Source organism: Cynocephalus volans, chromosome 8, assembly GCF_027409185.1.
Source record: "Cynocephalus volans isolate mCynVol1 chromosome 8, mCynVol1.pri, whole genome shotgun sequence".
NCBI classification, from domain to species: Eukaryota; Metazoa; Chordata; class Mammalia; order Dermoptera; family Cynocephalidae; genus Cynocephalus; species Cynocephalus volans.
In genome coordinates this window covers 55,653,357-55,675,582 of record NC_084467.1, presented here as the reverse complement: position 1 = coordinate 55,675,582, position 22,226 = coordinate 55,653,357, and the positions used below count along the sequence as shown (strand labels likewise).

The 22,226-nt window shown below is 42.2% G+C and overlaps 1 protein-coding gene across 6 annotated transcripts in view; it reads right to left on the bottom strand.

Moving 5' to 3' along the window:
* AK4 (adenylate kinase 4) overlaps nucleotides 1-21,233 on the bottom strand; it is a 68,079-nt gene extending 46,846 nt beyond the window's left edge. For 2 of the 6 annotated variants that reach the window (XM_063105143.1, XM_063105147.1), the window contains exons 1-2: nucleotides 21,153-21,233; nucleotides 20,288-20,561 (exon numbers count right to left, since the gene is read on the bottom strand). In XM_063105143.1, coding sequence (XP_062961213.1) covers nucleotides 20,288-20,432 — 145 coding nt within the window. In that variant the 5' untranslated portion in view covers nucleotides 20,433-20,561; nucleotides 21,153-21,233. Of the gene's footprint in view, nucleotides 1-20,287; nucleotides 20,562-20,765; nucleotides 20,794-20,908; nucleotides 20,990-21,056; nucleotides 21,120-21,152 lie in introns of those variants that run through there. The other 4 variants (XM_063105144.1, XM_063105145.1, XM_063105146.1 and 1 more) reach the window with 4 other exon arrangements.
* Nucleotides 21,234-22,226: the final 993 nt, after the last annotated feature.

Here is a 22,226-nt window from a genome sequence, read left to right as displayed (position 1 = left end):
ACAGCTGATGCTGACACTCTTCTGACAGGGCCTCCTCAGGCCAAAGGTCCACTGTGCAGGCCAACCATCCTTTAACACCCAGCAGAACAACAACAACAATACCAGAGGCAACAGTCATTCAACACTCATTAAGTACTGGACCAGTGGTTGTTGAACCACAGTCATGACCACTATTTTGGTTTTCTTTTTGAAACTAAAAAGTATTTCATAGACAAAAAGGAAAAATATTGTAAATTTTAAAAGGTAAAGCTAATTCCTACTATGGGTCACATTAAAAATAAACATTGGGAGGGGGGGCTAGCCGGTTAGCTATACGGTATTATAACACCAAGGTCAAGGGTTTGGATCCCCGTACCAGCCAGCCACAAAAAAAGTATTTGTGTGTGTGTGTGTGTGTGTGTGTGTGTGTGTGTGTGTGTGTGTGTGTGTGTGTGTGTGTGTGTGTGTGTGTGTGTGTGTGTGTGTGTGTGTGTGTGTGTATACGTATATGTATGTATTTGGCCAAGACTTATTCTAATCCCTTATACGCATTATCTCATTTAATTCTTACAACAACCCTATGAGGTAGTACCATTATTATTCTTAGTTTGTGGCTGAAGAAATGGAGATAGAAAGTGTTTGAGTAACTTGCCCAGTTGGCTTCCCAGGCAATGTGATCCCAGAGTCTGTACTCTTAACACATGCCCTACAGCAAGTGGCTTCCCAGGCCCTGCCTCCAAAGCCTTTACCCACTTCCTCAAGCAATTAGTCTCTTGCTCACTGTTCCTCTCACACTGTAATGCTTTTGTTCAACCATCTGTCCCTCTCCCCTTGCAGACTCAGAACACCTCAAGGGCAGGTCTTATTCAGCTGAGTGACTTAAACAGAGCCTCATGGAGCTTTGTTTAGGATCCCATCGATATTTTTTTAATTAAGTAAGTGAATAAACAAAGCGGGAGAGAGAAAGAAGCAAAATAAAATGTAGCAAGAAAAAATAATAATAAATCCTGACACTGGAGGATCAGTCTTAGCTAAGGGAAGTTAAATCTATAATGTCCCTCTCTCTCTCAGAGAAACTCAGGGGGGAAATTAAAAACTTTATCTAAAAATTTAATCAGGTTATGTGCCCCCCACACTGCCTCCTATCCTTTGGTGCTTCCCAGAGGCCCCTCTGAGCTGGCCTGTGAGGTGTGGGGAGCTGCCTGGGCAGAGGCCGAGGGTCAGCTAGAAGGTCTCCCACAAGGCCCACCCATCAGAGTCCCTGCTCCAAGACCACGCTGTGGCTGGGGAAACTGTTGTGGTGCTGGACATCAGCATCCAAGCCTGGCTCAGAGCCTGGGACAGGGTCCTGGGTGGAATCCCAGCCCCAGACCCTCACATCTTGCCGCCCCCCACCCCATGTGTTTGTAAATACTCAGGCATCCTTTGACTCTGAGAAGGTTTTTGAATGTGTTATTTACTTCTCTAATCATGATAATTGCTTTAAAATAAACAAAGAAAAAATTATTTTTAAGTTATTCAGATTTTAAAAAACTAAAGTGTCAAAACTTCTGCCTATGATTTGTTCTGGACCCTTTGTTCAGGGAAAGCAATTTAATGACTTTTTAGATCACCAAAGGTATGGCTAGGGTTTAACGAGGGTGAAGAGGGAAACTGTTCCGGATAAGAAAATAGTAAGTATCAGAGGATTGAAAGTTGGGAGATAGAGCAAAGTCGCCAGAACGAAAAAGAACAAGAAGGCGGTAAGTTGAACTCTAAGCTAGGGGAGGGTCAGGGAGGGGGACACAGTGGCTAGAGGGGCACATAGGTAATGGCTGATAGAATTCTATGACAGTGGAGTCTAACATTTCAGGCCAACATGTTGCTTGTGCCAGACCCTAGTCCCCATCACCCACAAACCTTCAACACAACCACTTTATATTAGTGGCCCTTTCAGAGAGGGAAAGAATGAGGACAGAGTCCAACATATGGTGAAGTCATGCAGAAATGGGCAGCCCTTACAAGGAAAGACTGAAAAGCAAAAGTGAAGAACTGCAGCAAAGCATGAAATCTAAGGAATAGGTGACTAGAGAGAGTACCAGGCACTGCAGATGAGTATGGAGTGCTGCCTATCCACCAAGTAAGGGATGAGGGCCTGCATCTTTCTAATTCAATAGATAATGCTGGAGGACTTGAGGATAGCTGATAATCTGGTTTAAGTCAGAAAGATGAGGGCTGGCCTGTTAGCTCAGTCGATTAGAGCACAGTATTGACAACACCAAGGTCAAGGGTTCGGATCCCCTTACCGACCAGCCGCCAAAAAATAAAAATAAAAAAGAAAGATAGATGTATGCAATAAGGACCAGCCAAGTGCCAAAAACTGGTACCCAGGAACAGTAATCACCCCAACTGTGAGAACGTGTCCATTCCCACATTGCACAGTCACTACTGTGCCACACATCATAATGACTCAACACTAATGATCAGGATTTGTGGTTCAAAATCTTTTGAAAACTCAGTCCGAGCTGGCCTAGAACAATAGTGAGGAGGAAGAGAAGAAAGCACTGGATTTTATCTTATGACTCTGAAAGTCTTACTTCACTAACTAATCCAAAAATGAGCTGGTAAATTACCCAATAGGAAACACTAAACTCTGCCAGACTGCTTTCTGGGGAGGACAATCCATTCCCACAGCTGTCTCTGTTCTAAGTTCCTAGATATCTGAGGGTGTTTCCCTCATAAATCAAACTGCCTCATAAATCAATCAGCCCCTCAATTTTAACCCCTAAGCTTATTTTATATCCAAGTCTTTACATCTTCTAATCCATACTGCTTTTCCAAATAGCGTATCCATGAAATTGAATGCTCCACCAGATATTTTAGGTCACTTTAAAATGTTCTCATCTTCTCCACCTGCCAAAGGAAAGGAGGAAAACAACATAGGTATATATAGTTCTGCAGCTGCCACAGCTGCTCTCTAAAAATTGGTACAAAGGTGACACATTCTCTTGAGACACGAATTTCCCCTCCCTTTTTTAAAATGCTAAACCAAAAGATACCTGGAGTCTCTAAAGATAATCAAACAGGTTCAGTAGCACCACCTCACCAGGGCAACAATGTCTGGCAGCAGCCAACAAAAGAGTTACATTTTTAACTTATTTTACTTTTCGAGTACATAATTAGATTCCACTTTGCAATTTAGAAACAAAATGACAAAATCTTCAGGTTAATTTACACCTAATCAAATCCAGTGATAGCCACTATGGTGACTGATAGTCTATTCAGCCCTTTGTATTTCACACAAAGCATCAACCACATTATTTACCTGACCTTTTTAGGGCAACTATTTCTACAACTTTGTGCAGAAAGCAGTATCAGATAAATCTATACAAACAAGAAGAAGAAAAGAAAGGACAGACCACCACTCCAACAGGATGATACCCTAACAGGGAACTGCTTTGCCTTGCATAACACTTGGACTGTCAGGCACAAAAGCTTTAAATAGTTGATTCTGCAACATTTTTTTTTCGCCTTTCCCTGGCCACTAACCATGAAACACATCTCCAAGATATAACTAAAGGCAAATAGGAACGAAACCAAAATTACAGAAAGATTCTATCATCGTAACTTCTAGAAACACTACTTGCCACCCCCCCACCCCCACCCCCAGTGAGTTCCTGGCTTCTGTCACTTAGAACATCTCACGCCAACTAACAGCAGTTTCCAGCCAGGGCTCAGCCTCCATCTGTGGCTGTCTTTCACAATCCCAGCCGTCAAGGAGAAGCAATGTTTCAGTGCTATTTGGTTTGGCTAAGTTCCTCTACACATTAGCTAAGTGCATGCATTTTTTATTTTGGGGGGTTTGAGTTCCATCAGTGTTTGAAATATGACATTCAAAACAGCTTTAAAAGACAAGGAAGATATATATCCCTTAACATCCTAAAACTGATCTTGGTTATGAAAGGCATTCTGAGTCAACCTAACAGATATACTGTATCTATCCTGGGGGGAAAAATCCTGCTATGACACTCTTAAAATTCATTTGCTCCGTGAAACTATCCCCATAGCAATCAGCTACTAACAACAAACACCAACACACTTACCTCACACCACCTAGGGTATGGTAATGAGGGACTCACTCACCTTGGGTGAAAAATTAAAGAAGGCACCAAAAAAAAAAAAAAAAACTGGTAATCAAGATAAATAATATTTTAATGCAGGATTTCTAAATACCAAAATTATTGCCCAACTGGTCTGTTAGCTCAGTTGGTTAGAGCACAGTGTTATAACACCAAGATCAAGGGTTCGGATCCCCATACTGGCCAGCTGCAAAAAAAAAAAAAAAAAGTTGATCATGGTATTTTGTTCAGTTTATTGCATTAAACTATCGTTTATCTTAATTACTCGGTTTTTTGTTTGTTTGTTTGTTTGTTTTGATGCCTCTTAAATTTTTCTCTGGAGGACAATGCCCTCACCCTAGCTCCAGCCCCACCAACACATATTAACTTGTTTAATACTCATAAGGAAATCCTATGAAGTGGCTCTACCATTACTCTCATTTATAAATGAGTAAACACAAAAAGGGTGGCAACTTAGCCCAAGGTCATAGAGCTAGGATGGTCAAGTCAGATTCCAAATCAAGTTACCTGGCTCTAGAGCCAACACAACCACACTACCTCTCAGAGGTCACATCTTAGTGAAGATATTTGGCATAAATTAATATAGTTGCAGATTTTAGAAAATAGCAGTATGTGAAAACAATCCAAATAAACTATAATTAAAGACAACTTGGGCAAACTTAATCATGAGTTGCTCATCACTGATCAATCTCCTGCAATATTTAGGCTAAGTGTTAATTACACCATGCTCCCAGCACTTCTGTCCTGCCATCAACTTGATTTAGCCGTCCTAACCCTCAGCACAAGCCAAAGGAGAGAATCTTTGGCCCCTGACTCCAAGGACAGGACTGCAGATTTGAGTAGCCCAATGTCTAGACTTAGGTTCTGAGACAACCCTGGTGTATATCCTCAAATACCGCAGGCTTTTAGAAGGCTAACTGAGCTAGAATGTGCACTGCAGGGCAATGTTCAGAGGTACTCCCCAAACAATGTGTATGTTTGGAAAGACAGTAGAACATGAAGAGTAAAACCACTACAGCTACAATGGTTCCGCCACATTTAGCCAGTTGTTAATGGTGGCCATTACAGTTTGAGAGGGCCATGGTGGATGGCAGAAAAATAATCTAGAAATGATAGCACGGGAAGAATGGTAGAGGGAACTAGGGCTATTTTTCTTGGGGAAAAAAGACAACTTAAGTCTGGGAAATGGTGCATAGCAACTATTTTCAATTATCTGAAGAGCTAGTGGATTTAATTTACGTAACACCAAAAGACTGAAGTTGGACAAATGGATGACAGGTTATGGATGACAATTTCAAGGAGCTGGCTTGCATCTCAGTATAAGGAAAAAAAATCTTCCAACAATTAGACCTGTCCAGCAAAGAAAGCCAGAGTAGGCGAGTTAGCTGTCAGCTGCTATAGAAGGGATCCGGCACAGAACAGACACTTGGACAGAATGAATTAAAATCCCTTCCAATTCTAAGACATTAAGAAATGGAACAAATAATTAAACTTAACACATTCATTGTTATGCACAGTGTTTAGTCCCTAAGAACCCTAGAAAAACAAAACAAAACTCTAAGCTCAATGGAAAGGAGATCTCGCACTTTTGTCTTGCTCTAAGCTAGAGTCTTGTTTAAAACTAAGTCACTGAAGTTAATGCTAGTTAAAAATCAATCTGCCTTTTGGAAAAACTAAATTATGTCCTGAGATGGTATTTATACTTACCATTGAAGAAAACTGGAAAACTACTTTTATATGTCATCAATATTTTACAGCTCTCCTGCAAACTACATTTGCTATTCTTATCAGGACCTACTGGGGTCATGGAGAAGAATATATACAGAAGCAGTTGATTTAGAATTTAAGGAAAAAAGGAAAGCAAAAGTCAAATCAGAAATATCAGAAGTCCAGCACATTAAAAAATATTGAGAAAAATCTATCCAATCAAACAGTGTTAGAAAACAGTGTCCACCTTAATGATGACACAATTTCTAAAAAGCCATTATGGATTCAAGGGATCTTCCAAAACAGGTATACACACATAACTTTAATGTAGGTATTTTCATTTGGACAAAACTGGACACAAGAGAAGTTCAGGGAAAATAGGAGGACATCACAATTAATAGATTTACAGACAGAAGGTTGCTAGGTGGTGTGCACATACATACATCCATAAACACAGCCTAAATCCCACTTACCTTATAAAATTTACCTTATAAAACAATTAGTGGGTGGGTGTATTTTTACCTTATAAATTCCTTGCAGGACCACTTCTTATTTTTATTAACAGGATGTTACTGGAATACATTGATTTTACAAGTGCTTAATGAAGATTAAAGTCTACCCATTTGTCTGCTTACACTGTGACAGCCTCTTAACTGTTCTCACTAGTTTCACCTTAGAACGTTCCAGTCCAGTTTCCAAATAGCCTAAATGACCTATTCAAAATGTAAATCGATGTCAGTCCCATGTTTAAAAACAATGGCTTCACCTTGTATTAGGCAATGGTTTCTTAGCTACAAACACCAAAAGCATAAGCAAAAAAAAAAAAAAAAAAGAAAAGATCAACTGGACTTCATCAAAATCAAATACTTTTGTGCCTCCAAGGACACCATCAAGAAAGTGAGAAAACAAATGGGAGAAAAACATTTGCAAATCACACATCTGATAAGGGACTTGTATCCAGAATACATAAAGAACTCAACAATAAGACAAATGAGCCACATTAAAAATGGTCAAAGGATTTGAATAAACATTTCTTCAAATAAGGTAAACAAATGGTTAGTAAGTACATGAAAAGAAAATCAACATCATTAGTCCTTAGGAAAAAGCAAATCAAAACCAGTGATGGCCAGTTCTCACTCATAACTGGGTGCTGGAAAGGATGGAAAGAATAGAAAGGAAGGAAAAGAAGGAAAGAACGGAGGGAAGATGGGAGGGAAGAAAAACCAAAATACTTTGAACTTTCAGAAGGAGGGAACAAACCTAAGGATACTAGAGATGGGGGAAAGAGGGTGGTTGGGAAGTTACAGATCAGGTAAAGGACATAAAGAAAAATCACGATTTGTAATAATAAATATGCTAATAATAATTTTTTAAAAACCCACACAATGAAATACCACTTTATACTCACTAGGGTAGCTAAAATCAAGAAAACAGCAAGTATTGGAAATAGCAGAAGAAAGTGAAACACCCATTCACTACTGGTGGGAATGTAAAATGAAGCTGCCATGGAAAACAGTCTGACAATTCCTCAAAATGTCAAACAGTTACCAAATGACCCAGTAATTCAACTCCTAGGGTATATATCCAAGAGAGATGAAAAAACGTATATCCACACAAAAACTTACATACGAATGTCCATAGCAGGAAACAAACCAAATGGCCATCAGCTATTAAATGGATAAACAAAATGTGGTATACCCATTGTATTAGCCCGTTTTGTGTTGCTATAAACAGAACACCTGAGACTGGATAATTTATAAAGAACAGAAGTTTATTCAGCTTACCATTCTGGGACAGCTGTATCTGGCAGGGCCTCAGGCTGCTTCTACTCATGGCAGAAAGCAGCAGGCAGCCAGCGGGTACAAGCAGATCACATGGCGACAGGAAGCAAGAGAGAGAGAGAAGGTGCCAGGGTCTTTTTAAGCAACGAGCTCTAACAGGAACTAATAGAGCGAGAATTCACTCGTTAATCCACCCACCTAGGGAGAGCATTAATCCATTTATGAGGGATCCGCCCCCATGACTCAATCAGTTTCCAACACTGCCACATTGGGGATCAAATTTGCACATGAGTTCTGGGAGGACAATACATCCAAACTCCATCACCCATGTAATAGAATATTATTCGGCAATACAAAGGAATGAAATCCTGATACATACTACAACATAAATGAACCTGAAAATATGCTAAGTGAATGAGGCCAGACACCAAAGTCACATTTATGTGAAATATCCAGAATAGGCAAATCCATACAAACAGAATGTAGATTAGTGATTGTCAGGGTCTGGAGGGAGAAATGGGGAGTGACCACTAATGGGTATCAGGTTACTTTCTGGGGCAATGAAAGTGTTCGGAAATTAAACAGTGGTGGTTTTACAACTCTAAAATATACTAAAATCACTGATTTCTACACTTTTAAAGGACAAATTTTACTGTACAAAATTTGTACAGTACTGTATAATTTGTACTGTACTGTACAAATTATATCTCAGTAAAGTCATTACATACATAAAAAATTTTTAAAACGACCATGATAACAACCACCAAAAAACCCCAATAGATTCCCATTCAGTTTCAATAAAACTTAAACTCCTGGCCATGCCTCAAGGCCCTATGTCTACCTTTCCAGCCTCCTCTTCTACCATCTCTTCCTCACTCACAATGCTCCAGAGACACCAGCTTCCTCTCCTCTCCACTTACCAAAAGTTCACTCCTACATTAGGGTCTTTCCGCATGCTGCTCCCTCTGCACCCAAATCTTCACATGGCTGGCCCCTACCCTCATTCAGAGCTCAGCTCAAACACCACCTCCTCAGAGAGACCTCCAACTTCACAATCTGAAGCAGTCTTCCCCGTCACTCCCAGTCATTGTGAGATCTTATTTTCTTCATAGTCCTTACACAAGATAAAAGCATATGGTATACAAGGTGACTTATTTTTCCTTGTTTATAGTATGTCTCACCTCCTCCCATAATAGGCTAGCAAAACATTTGTTGAACTACACTGTCCTTGATGAGTTTACCATGCAAATGGCAAGAGGCTATAACTGAAGTTATGCAACACAACACCTTACAGGGAGATAAATAATGAATAACGTATTAGAAATATAAGGGAATTCCAGAGAAGAAAATGTAGCTGCAACAGCTGTAGAAAAGCCTCATGGAAGTAATGAGCCTGAAAAAAGACTTCAGGAGATTAACAGAAGTGTGAAAGGCATTCCAGGTAAAAGGTACCTCTGGACAATGCCCACCCCCTGTCTGGTCTATGACCTCAGTGCTTCACCCACACACATGCACCCCACCATGCCTCAGGGCAACTTGAAACAGAACCTAGAACTTGAATCCCAGACTGCAACGTGCCTCAAGGGCAGGCAACAAGTTTTACTTCTGCATGCCTCCCCCACCTAATGCAGGCATATTGTCAAATGCCTAATAAAGTAAAACCAAGTTCAGGCATTAGTCCAGAACTCTTACCGTTATGATGAAAGGCAATTTCTACCCCCTCACAACCACAGATGGTTTCTATTGTAGACTTTTTTGATCCTTTGGGGGGGGGGGAGGAAGTCAGTGCTTCCTTCTTTAGATTTTTTTTTTTTTTTTAATGTTTTAGAGTCAGACCAACAACAAAAAACCACATACCTCCAGCCTATCCTTTAAGAGCTGAACCTCAGCATGACTGTGGAGAACTAAGCTGCAATGATTCCCCGAATCCAACAGGAGTGCTATGGTCTGAATGTGTCACCCAAAATCCCTATGTTGAAACTTAACTGCCAATGTGATAGTTGTAAGAGGTGGGGCTTTAAGAGGTGATTAGGTCATCAGGGCTTCTCCCTCATGAAGGATTAAGACCCTTATAAAAGAGGCTTCATGCAGTATTTGGCCCTTTTCTCCTTCCATCCTTTTGCCATATGAGGACACAGAGTTCAAGGTGCCATCTTGGCAGCAGAGACCAGGCCTCACCAGACACCAAACCTTGATCTTGGGCTTCCCAGCTAGAACTGTGAGAAATAAATGTCTGTTCTTTATAAAATTACCCAGTCTCAGGTGTTTTGTTATAGCAGCACAAAGAGTCTAACACACACCATCTCCACCATAGTGCTAGGATGGCAACCTACCATAATGGGAAGTTTAACCCTAGCTATGGAATTCCAAGTTTGAATGCTAGTGTCTCTGTTTGACCTACGGCAGGTTACTCAACCTCTCTGAGGGCATTTAGTTATTTGTAAATAAATGATATCATAACAACTGCTTTGATTTGTATGTGGATTAGAGATAATATTCATACATTAGCCAGTTCAGGGCCTGGCAGATACTTCACCCACTATTAATATTAGTTATGACCAAGTCACAAGAATAAAAGTGCCAAGGTCACAAGTCACTGCTGTCCAGAAAGAAAGTGCTGGAAATCAGATAATAGTTAATTTCTAGCTTCTTAGGAATTTGATGAGCAGGAGTGACTCTGCATTATTTCAATATTATCTGTCTAGCTAGGTAAGGGATGCTTGCTGCCAGACCCGTTGTTTACTAGTCCAAGAACTCTCAGAACTCAGAGGTGAAACTGTTAAAATATAACATCAGCCTTCTGAATCAGACTTTAGAAGCTGTACAAGTGAGACCTTTGGTACGGTGTCTTAAAGGCCAACTTGAGAACTAAACATCAAGTAGAGGGAGGAAAAAAGCAGAGTAACAATCCAAAAGCCTCTACTATGAACTCCTGCTTTAAAAAAAATCTAGCTTGGGCCAGCCCGTGGCTCACTTGGCAGAGTGTGGTGCTGATAACACCAAGGCCACAGGTTCGGATCCCTATATAGGGATGGCCAGTTGCTCACTTGGGAGAGCGTGGTGCTGACAACACCAAATCAAGGGTTAAGATCCCCTTACTGGTCATCTTTAAAAAAAAAAATCTAGCTTGCTAAGGAAAATACATGGTTGAGATATCTGACCCATTATGAAAGCACAGTTTAAAACCTTCAAGGAAAACATAATTTCCGAGTCCTTAAGTCTTCTCACAACACTGACCAATACGCAGATTGCTAAAGAGTGGAATGGTATAATATACTATTTAACGATTTACCTGGTAGATTTTAAAGGGATCAAGCAATTCAATATGCCCTTCATAATGGGTAAAATAGCAGCTAATCGTCTGGAGCCCCATTTACTAGTTCCATGATTGTTTGCCATCACTTGAGTTCCAGGAAGTTTGAAGCAGAAGTTTAAAAGCTTTATAAATCATGATGTCTCTATATTTATGTGTATCTTAAAAGAAAACACACGTAATGGGAGCTAGAAAAGATTATATGAAACACGCATAATAACACTTTCCTCTGACGGAGTAATTAGAAATGAATGAGGACTAAAATGATAATATTCAGTGTGTGCCAAGCCATAAAAGCAACAGTCTCTTGTGGATCACAACAGCTCTGGAAGGGGAGTTCCAAATATGTTGTGGCAAGTAATTGCCTTCAGCTTTCTCAGCTTTCTAAACTTTTGATAACTTACACCTATTATTTCTTTTTCAGAAAAACAAGGAAAGAGTTTAAGTTTAAGCATGTGTGTGAATGTATACGTATCTGTATCTATGCTTACATAAAATATTTATGAAGCCAGAAAGCACATGAAAAACTATAAGCTACCAAGAATTTGACTGGATGCTTGCAAGGCTATGTTTAAAACTCTCTTCTTCCCCTATGGTTTAAAAGCTATTTTGGGCCAGTAGTTTTATTCCTAGGAACCTATCCCAAGGAAAGTGTATTTGTCTAATGATTTACATACAATGACGTTCATAAGAGCATTCTTAAACAGGAAATAACCCAAATGTTCCACAAAAGATTGGTTAGACATTCTAATTCAATCCTAAGTCACATTCACCTGGGCACTCAGGCCAAAACCCTAGGACTCACTGTGGACTTCTTTTTCTCCACCATCTCTCACAATCAACTCATTATGTCCAGTCAGCTCTGCCTTCATACATACCCAATCTATTTTTTTCTTCCTTTTCCACTACCACCCAGTTCAAATCATGGTCCACTCTCCTCATCCACACCTGTCTCCCTGCTACCACTCTTGGTCATCAGGACTCACTTCTCCACACAGCATACAAAAGGTCAACTTTAGAAGGTAAATCCAGATACTGTAATGGTAAATAAATGACTTTATGCATTGGGCAAAATCCATAGAACTGTATACAACACAACTGAGTTAATAATAATATATCAGAACTGGTTAATAAATGTAATACATGAACCATGCTAATACGACATGTTAATAATAGGAGAAACTATATGGGGGCAGGGGTTGCACTGGAACTATCTGTATTTTCTGCTCAATTTCTCTGTAAACCTAAAACTGCTATAAAAATAAAGCCTATTTTTAAAGTAAATAAATAAATATAAATAAATTATAATTTATTCTGGAAAAAGGGGTTAGGTTTTATAGGGGTATAATCCTACTGAAGAAACCCTTACTATATTTTTAAGCTTTGTCTCCATGTTAAAAAAATAAATAAAAATTTTTAAAAAGGTAAATCTATTCATGCCACTCTCCTATATAAAACCCTTCAATGGCTTTCCAGTGCCTTAGAATAAAATCCAATCTTTACCAGGATCCTTAAGGCTCTACCTGATCTGCCACCTGCTTCTCTCCCTGACCTGACCTACTTCGCATCCCTTACACTCACTAGCCTGCAAACATACTGCCCTTCTTTCTGTTCCTCAAACGAGCAATGTTTTTTCTCACCTAAGGGCCTCTGCACTTGCTGTTCCTTCTCTCTGAACAATTTGCTCCTAGATCATCACATGTTCATTCCTATGGTATGAATGGAGACATTCCCCTGCCGCAGAGTCCTTCCCAATCACACAATCTACGACAGCCACCTTAGCCCTAGTCACTAGCTCATCACCATTTCATTTCCTTCATAACATGCACCTCTAATACTATCCTATTTATTCCACAGGTGCTTATCTTCTATGTCTTTGACCCTTTGGTCTCCTCACCTTCCTATGAACTCTAACCTCTATGAACAAAGAGATATTTGAGTACATACTTAAAAAATATCTGCTGAATGAATGGAATATTACAGACATTAAAAATGTTTTTGAAGTTCTAGCCAGAGCAATTAGGCAACAGAAAGAAATAAAGGTCATCCAAATTGCCAAGGAGGAAAATAAACTGTCCTTGTTTGCAGAAAACATAATCTTATATATAGAAAACCCTAAAAGCTCCACCAAAAAACTCTTAGAACTAATAAATGAATTCAGAAAAGCTGCAGGATACAAAAACCAACATACAAAAATCAGTAGCGCCTCTGTACACTAACAATGAGCAAGAAGAAAAAGAAATTGAGAAAGTAATCCCATTTACAACTACCAAAAAAAAAAAAAAAAAAACCCACCTAGGAATTAATTTAACCAAGGAAGTGAAACATCTCTACAAGGAAAACACTGATGAAAGAAACCAAAGAGGGCACAAAGAAATGGAAATGAGAACACATCCCATGTTCGTGGATTGGAAGAATTAATATTGTGAAAATGATGACCATACTACCAAAAGCAATCTAAAGATTCACTGCAATCCCTATCAAAATATTAATGAAATTCTTCACAGAAACAGAAAAAGCAATCTTAAAATTCATCCGGAATCACAAAGCAACCCAAGCAAAAAGAACAAAGTTGCAGGCATCACACTACTTGACTTCAAAACATACTGTAGAGGCTGGCTCGTTAGCTCAGTCGGTTAGTTCATGGTGCTGACACCAAGGTCCAGGGTTCAATTCCTGTACCAGTCAGATGCCAAAAAAATAAGAAAAAGAAAAATTATATTTACTACAAAACTCCAATAACCAACACAGCATGGTACTGGCATAAAAACAGACACAAAGACCAATGGAACAGAACAGAGAACCCAGAAATAAACCTTGGTATTTAGAGCCAGCTGATATTCATCAAAAGTGCCAAGAATATTCACTGGGGAAAGGACAGTCTCTTCAATAAATGGTGCTAAGAAAACTGGACATCCACATGCACAAGAATGAAACTAGACTCCTATCTCTCATCACATATAAAAATCAACTCAAATGTATTAAAGAGTTAAATGTAAGACCCAAAACCATGAAATTACTAGAAGAAAACATATATAAGGTAAACACTTTAGGACATTAGGCTGGGCATAGACTTTATAAAGAGGATCTCAAAACCACAGGCAACAAAAGCAAAAATAGACAAATGGGACTATATCAAACTAAAAATCTTCTGCACAGTAAAGGAAACAATCAACAGAGCGAAGAGACAACCTACAGAATTGAAGAAAACATTTGCAAACTATGCATTCAATAGAGATTAATATCTAGAATATACAAGGAATTCAAACTCAACAGCAAAAAAGAAAAATAAAAAGGAAAATCTGATCCAAAAATGGGCAAATGAGTTGAATAGACATTTCTCAAAGGAACACATACAAATGGCCAAAACGTACATGAAAAAATGCTCAACATCACTAATCATCAGGGGAATGCAAATCAAAACCATGATGAAGTATTACCTCACTCCAGTTGGATTGGCTGTTAACAAACAAGACAGAAAACAGCAAATGCTGGTGAGAATGTGGAAAAGGGGGAACTCTTATACACTGTTGGTGGGAACGTAAATTAGTACAGACATTATGGAAAATAGTATGGAGGTTCCTCAAAAAACTAAAAATAGAACTACCACATGATCCAGAAAACCTACTACTAGGTGTAAATCTAAAGGAAAGGAAATCAGTATATTAAAGAGATATTTGCATTCACATGTTTATTGCAGCTCTATTCACAATAGCCAAGACATTGAATCAACTTGTGGCCAACAACAAATGAACGGATTAAAAAGTGTGGTGGTATATATACACAATTGAATACTATTCAGCCATGAAAAAAAATGAAATCCTGTCATTCACAGCAATATGAATGAGCTTGGAGGACATTACATTAAATAAACCAGGAAAAGAAAGAGAAATACTACATGTCTCACTCCTATGTGGAAGCTAAGAAGGTGGATCACATAGAAGTAGAGAGTACGAAGGTGCTTACCAGAGGCTGGAAAGGATAAGGGGAAGCGGGGATAGTGACAGTGGGTTAACAGATACAAAACTACAGCTGATGGGAAGAATCATATCTGGAGTTCTACAGCACTGTAGGAGGACTATAATTAACAATAATTTATAATATACTTTCAATTAGCTAGAAAAGAGGATTCTGAATGTTCCCAACACAAAGAAATGATAAATGTTTGAGGTCACGGGGGGGCGGGGGGAGCTGTTGCCAGAGTTCCAAGGGGCGCAGAGGGGAAAGGAGGGATGAGTAAGTGGAACACAGAGGATCTTGAGGGCAGTGAAACTATTCTGTACGACACTATAACGGTAAATACATGACTTTACGTACTTGGCAAAACCCAAAGAACTGTATGACACAAAGGGGGGACTCTAAGGGAAAACTGAGTTAATAACAGATTGATATGGTTCATAATTGTAACAAATGTACCACGGTAATGTAATATGTTAATAATAAGAGAAACTGGGGGTGGGGAGGGGGGGTTATGGGAGCCATCTGTACTTTCTACTCAATTTCTCTGTAAACCTAAAACTGCTATAAAAATAAAGTCTATTACCAAAAAAATAATGTTTTTGAGGAAGTTTTTAAAACACAGGAAAATATTCACAATATACATCTTAATGGGAGGAAAAAGATTATCAAATAATATATATCAACAAGTTTGTTGGAATGCGGAGCAAATACACCGGAAAAACATAAAATAATTTCTGTTAGCATTTTCAAGTGCCAGAGTGGTATTAAGGGTAATTTTTACTTGCTTCTTTGGTTTCTTCTGCCATTTCACATTTTTCAAATTTTCGAGAAAGCATGAGTTTGATCAGAAAAGGCCACCCTTAAAAAATGGTCACACTGGAAGAACGTGCAAAGATCTGGAGGTGCAGGAGGCTAAGGCAGACTTGCTGTCATGGGACAATTTATTCAAGCCACAGTGCTCTTCAAATATGCGTGAAAGCCCTCAAAGAAACTAAAAGAAAATAAGGGAATGTGCAGTGAACCTTTGGACTAGAGATGCCTTAAAACTAGGCTGACCCTTGCTTGACTGCGGCTACATCATGAGTCTCACCAAGCTGGGGGGACGGGGGTAGATAGAATATAGCACAATCTAGAAATCCTATAAACCAAGACCCTACAATATGATCTACAAAAAGGTTAACTATTTTAAACTGTTTTGGATACACTGTAGAACTCAGGCTCTCAAGTCTCTCTAACACAACCTCCCTCTCCTCCAATTCTCAGAAGTTTTCACTCTTACATAAAAAAAGACACACATTTATACTTAATGAGTAGTACCCAAAACCCCTGAGCTCTCTGAACTAGGTCATCTTTTCAGAGAGGCTCAGCCCATAGACTAATTTGAAATGCTAGCCTCATCTGCAAAACCCCAGCAAAAGCTGCAGTTAACAGGAATTAAGAGCAGAAACAGGTTTGTTCTTGAACATCTCTCTCAATTAAGCCCAGGACGCTTCCAAATGGAAATTTGCCCATTTTGTTGCACTAGTAGATCCAGTATAAAATAATGTGATGGTTTTTAATAACACCATTTATCCAGCCTTTAAGATAGGATTCGCATATCCTTCAGATATGACCCAACAAAAGAAGATATCACTGATATAACAATTTGTAAGGAGACTCCTCTATGTACTAATCTATGTACTCATACATATGTGCACACACACATACACACAGTGACAGACTCATGACAGTGTTGACCCAGCTCCCGGCAATCAAAGAGAACCCTCCCTTCTATTTACTCAAGCAGTGTGTTAAAGAAAATGCAAGCCAAAGATCTGGAGGTGGGTCTTCAAATAAGGTATTTGATAAGCCTCAACCTGCACAGCTCCAGGCAGCCTAGGAAGGGCCAATGGGTGACAATTATCATAAAGCTAATCTCCAATCCATATTAAGTACAAACTTTTACCATAAATCAGAGTTAATTAAGCAGAATGGACTCTATTACTGTAGGCTATTACTGTAGGCTACTGAAGATGTAGATAGATGTAAGCCTTCAACAGACTTGTTGAACTCCTTGTATGCATTAAGTACTTTGCCAGATCCCTGTCCTCTCAAGTTTCAGAAAAGAAATAGGAACCTGGTGTAGGCAGAAGAGACAACAAGGGGCACAAGATTATCTTAAATAATATTTTTGCTCCCAACACTTAGAACACTGTCTGACACACAGCAGGTACTCAGTAAATATCTAATGGAATAATTAGACATTTATTACACCGCATTACAACTGTATGCAACAGCACCAACAGAATCAACAAGATATGTGCAGAGGAAAGAGGTGAATTCTGCCAGAGCAGGTGAGGGCAGACTTTCCAGAAGCAGTGACGTCAGAGCAGCCCTTTCCTGAAGGAGCAGCTTTTCACCAGGCAGTGGCTGCAGGAGGAGGAAAGCCATGTAGACAGCAGTATGCCCAAATTCAGGCTGGAGCAGATGGCCAGAGCTACTTTCCTATTCAAACTCCTACAAGGGTTCTATTTCGTGGGGTTCTGTTGTGCTTCATCATCTCCTTTGAACCATCAACTATAAAAGATTACATACAGAAGGGTTGTTGTGCTTCTCTACCAGGAAATTAGCTAAAAGCAACCAGCAGGTAACAAAAAATAACTGCTGCAGAAGTGTTTTCTTATTTACCAGGCAGTGAATCTGTAAGATTTTTACATAGACCTTCTGAGAGAGAATAAGCCACTTTGAAAACAAACTGCTGTCCTTTATTTTTCTTCTTCTTGTTCACACACATTAAGTGCTACTTATTTGAATGCTAAATTAATTTTGTTCTAAAGATTAAATAATACTCAACAAACGTAATTTAAATAATGAAACATGTGCTGTCCAAAGTCTGCATTCTCTTAAATCCATCCCTTGTTTTTCTGTTTGTCACAGCAGTGGGACTGGCCTGCAGCTCCTTTCTCAGGCTCCTCTGTCACCTCAGTTACAGCTTGGTTGAGCGTGCGAGACACTGGAAAGAGATAGGAGAGCAGGAGGAAAGGAGAACCCAGGGTGTTTCCCACCACCATGGGTGGCATTTTCAGCAGTAGCTGCATCTTCCCTGCAACTATTTTTCTTCTTCTTTCCCTGATAAAGTTGTTAAATTGGTTCATGCAAAAACTACGTGATTCCCAAAAGAAGAAAATCTAAGCATTTCACAGTCGCTTCTTCCTCCCGGGGGATAACACTGGGGAGGAAAGTAAAGCATCTGAAAGAGAACGGAATCCAAAATTCAGAACAGAGTGTTAAATAAAAATTATGAGAGACCATTGTTTTCAACCAAGCTCCTGCACTAGGCCCCAACAGACTAGACTAGAAATCAAAATGGAGTCCTCTAACACAAACTCAGTACTTGTCTAACCTTCCAAGAAATCAGGAGAGAAATAACAGCCAATTTCCCAAGCCGCCGGTTTACATCGTCAAGAAAGCCAATCGAGAGCTTCAATAGGCAAAGTAAAGAAGTTCCCTCTGCTTTAATCCTGAGGTGAAACAATCAGTTATTTTTCTATTATTCTGTCTCCCTGTCCCCACCTTACAAGGAAAATAACTTGGAAATGACGAATCCACTTTTTCTGTTGTTTGTTTCTGCTTTCTTCAGCACTTTCTTCTGTCTATAATGTCAACTTCTTTTGCTCAGCTCACTTGAAGGCTTAGCCTATTTTATGGAATGAAGTATTGCCCGATTCTAGAATCTCAATAAAGCCAATGGAGATCTTGAATCTAAATTTGTTGTCATTTTGTCCTCTGACAAGAGGAAAGTTAAAGTGAAAAAATGAGAACAAGGGAAAACAGCAATGGAAAGTTTTGAAAACTCCTACGAAAGTTTAGAAATAAACCATTTCTCAACACACCCTCTTTAAAAATGGAAAGGGCCACCAGTCCAGACCCAGGATGGACAGTGTGAATCCCTTCATGCCAGAAGAAAACAAATACCCAAGTCAGGGACAGAATTATGCAATGGGCTCGATCCCACCCTACCTATCTATGTCTTCCCTCACTATGTCTCCACCTCCATACCATGAAGCCCAAACTTAACACAAAACCCTCAGGTTGAGAGCCTGCCTTCCGCCTCAGGCTGCTCTCCCTCCAAACCGCATTCCAAATACAGAAAGAATAAAATATATTTGAATGTGGTATTAAAATTAAAATAGGACTACTTGAGGTAACAAAATCCACAAGAGAAAATTCAAGTGCAATCTGGTACACATAACTTCCTTCTGAGACTTGGGGGGGTTGGGGCAGCTTGCTTTTACAACCTGCTTAAGAGATAATGAATAAAGCTCTTCCTTGTAGACACTTCTTAATTCCATGCTTTTAAGCTTTCCTTTTGTTTTCCAGCACTGCCCTCCACCCACCTCTTCAAACTAATTTGTGTTTCTGAAATGTGGATCCCTGCATAATTAGCCCATACTGGGCAATAACCATCTTGGACACCGACAACACTAGCCACAGCAAAGGACCCCGTTTGCAACTAGTTTTCATTAAGGAGTTGCTAATTATGAGCATCTGCATCCCAAAAGGGTTATGTGCCCTGCACAACCGCTACCTTTCGCCTTTTAATGCCAATTCGTTTTGAACCGGTGTGAAGGCGGAGTAGGAGGAGAGGTAAGAAGGAACGACCTGAACACTGTCAGACTAAGAGATCAGACGATCTATGTCCCCAACTTCACCACGACAGCCAAGGGAGGCATTCTCAAGAAGCCATTAACAGGAAAGCTGGAATCAAAACGTCATTTATCAGATCGAGTCTCCTACTTGTCTCCAAACGGCCAGGCCCGGGCTTGGGGAGGAGGGGGCGGTGATGGGGAGAGTTTACCTTAGAAGGCGGCAGCGAACAGACAGGCCTTTCAAAGCCACCCAAAGCTCTGCCCGAGGCGGCGCGGAGGGGTGCGCGGCTGCGAGTCCCGCGGCGCCACAGGTTCCCCAGCGCGCAGCCCAGCCCGACTCCCACAGGTGGGCGGCGCTCGGCCTCCGGGGTGCGGGTGAGAGGAGGGGACGCGCGGCTCGCTGAGGACTCCGGGGAGGGGGCGAGGGCCAAGGGGCTGAGGGACGGATTTGCCTTAAGGAGGCAGCGTGAGAAGGAAGCTCGGTGCTTTCGGCTGCCCGCTTCTCGCTCCCTCAGCCGTGAGGTTACGGGCTTTCCCCCAAGCAGGAGCCGGGTGGAGAGAGGAGCCGCGGGCACTTCCCACCGACCTCCCGGAGAGCCCCGGCCTCCTCCCCGGGCGCGGTTAAGCCGCGCGGCCGCCAGCTGCATGCGCCCCGGCACGTACGAGCCTGCACGGCCGCACACGGGCGGGGGCAGGGCGCCGGGAGCGAGAAGACCCGGCCGCTCTCGGGCCGTTCCGCTCCTCGGCCTAACCCGATCGCGCTTCGGCTCACCCCCGCCCCTCGCCCCCGCAGCCCCTCACCCGTGTTGGCCTTGATGTTCTCCCGCAAGAAGTGGCCGCTGGAGAGATGCTGGAGGCCAAAGTTCTGGGCGATCCTCTGGCACACGGTGCCCTTGCCCGAGCCGGGCGGCCCGAGGATGACCGCGCGCAGGAGTTTGGAAGCCATGGCCTTCGCGAGCAGGGGGGCGGCCAAACGGGCAGCCCAGACAGCGGCCCCGGAGGGAGCCCCGGGAACTTTGTTTCTTGGCCCCTGCCTCTGGCACCCTCCGCTCGCGCGGGGACTCGCCGGCCGCCCCTACAGGGGGAAGGAGAGACTTTTAAGACAGCCCCTCCCCTCAGCCCCGCGCCCAGACCGACTGGAAGGCGGAGTAAGGCGCCACGCTACACCTCCCCGCCCTCCTCCACCCCCTCGCCCCCACGCAGCGACTCTGGAGAACTACAGTGCCCCGCCCTGCGGGGGTCCGCCTTCGGGGTCAGAGGTCGGTCCGGCCGGTCCCACCTCGATCCTCTCCTCTAGCTCGCTCCCTACGGCGCGTCCGAGGAGGGGGCTGGGTGGCCGAGCATCCCCAAGCCAGCTTCCGCCGAGCCAGGGAAGCTGGGATAAGGGAGAGACTCGAAGCGCGCCCCCACCGCCCCACGCACCGGGCGTCCTGGGGCCTGACCTCTGCTCGGCGCCCGCCCGTGGGCAGCGTGCGGTCAGTGCCCCGGCCCCTTCCTGGCGGCTGTCACATCCCCCGGAGTCGCAAGGGCCGCCGCTGCCCGCCGCCCGCGCGCACTCGGAGGGGCCCACCTCCGCCCAGGCTTGGCAGATGCGCTCCCCTGCCGTGGGGCGCGCGAGGAGCCCGAGCCCGGCGTCTCTCCACCAAAAGCAGTCCAAGAAACACACCTCGGCTGAAAGCAGCGCTCGAGAGGCTTCCAGTCCGTATCCCACTGGGCGGCGCCGCCTCCGCCCGCCCAGGCTCTGAGCCTCGCCGGCCGCGCGGGACTCGCGCCTTACGTAAGCCGAGACCGGCTTCCCACCCCGCCTTCCCGGGCCACGTGCTCCCCGCGACCCGGTGGGGGCTGCGGGGGCGAAGGGAGCTGGCGACGACACGAGGGAAAGAGACCCCTTTTTTGTGGTCACCTAGGGACCCGGTACTGTGCAGGGGAAGGTAAAACACAACTTGTTGAGCGCCTACTGTGCGTCAAGTCCAGGGCTAGGTGATGTCATGATGCAACCATCCTTCCAGGTACGGTGTTTTTAGACAAGGAAAGGAGGCTTGGAGTGTGACTGTTCATTTATTCATGCATTCAGCGAATGTTTGAGTGCCTACTATGTGCAAGACACTGTTGTAGGCGCTTGGGGACATAGCACTGAACAAGGGATGGAATCCTGCCCTCATCCAGCTCTCGTGGAATTTACGTTCCAGTGGGAGTCTTGGGAGTTGGGGGGAGAGGGCGTGGCTGGCCTGTATGGGGATCCGGGGTGACTTTGGTGTGACAAAACTGTCCTCTAACCAACTGAGCTAACCCGCCGGCTTCAGCGAGATTCTTGAACCCACGACTGACTGACTCCTGTCAAAAGACCAAATTAAGTTTAAAGATCTCAACTGGCTTCATTGAGATTCTAGAATCATGCAACATTTCATTCCATAAAATAGAATAAATATTCCAATGAGCTGAGCAAAAGAAGTTAACTTTATAGATAGAAAAATGGCTGAAGAAAGCAGAAACAAGAACAGAAAGCAGACCGGTCATTTCTAAATTACTGTTACAGGGAGATGGAACAATAGAAAAATAACTGATTATTTAACATCATGTTACTTCAGGCTATACTTTGTGTAAGGATTAAAGCATAGGGAACATCATCACCATGCCTATTGAAGATTTAAACTGGCCTGTTTAGGAAATTGACTGTAATCTCTCTCTTCTGATTTCTGGGAAAGTTAGACACTTAGTTTGGGGTTTTTAGTCTAGTCTG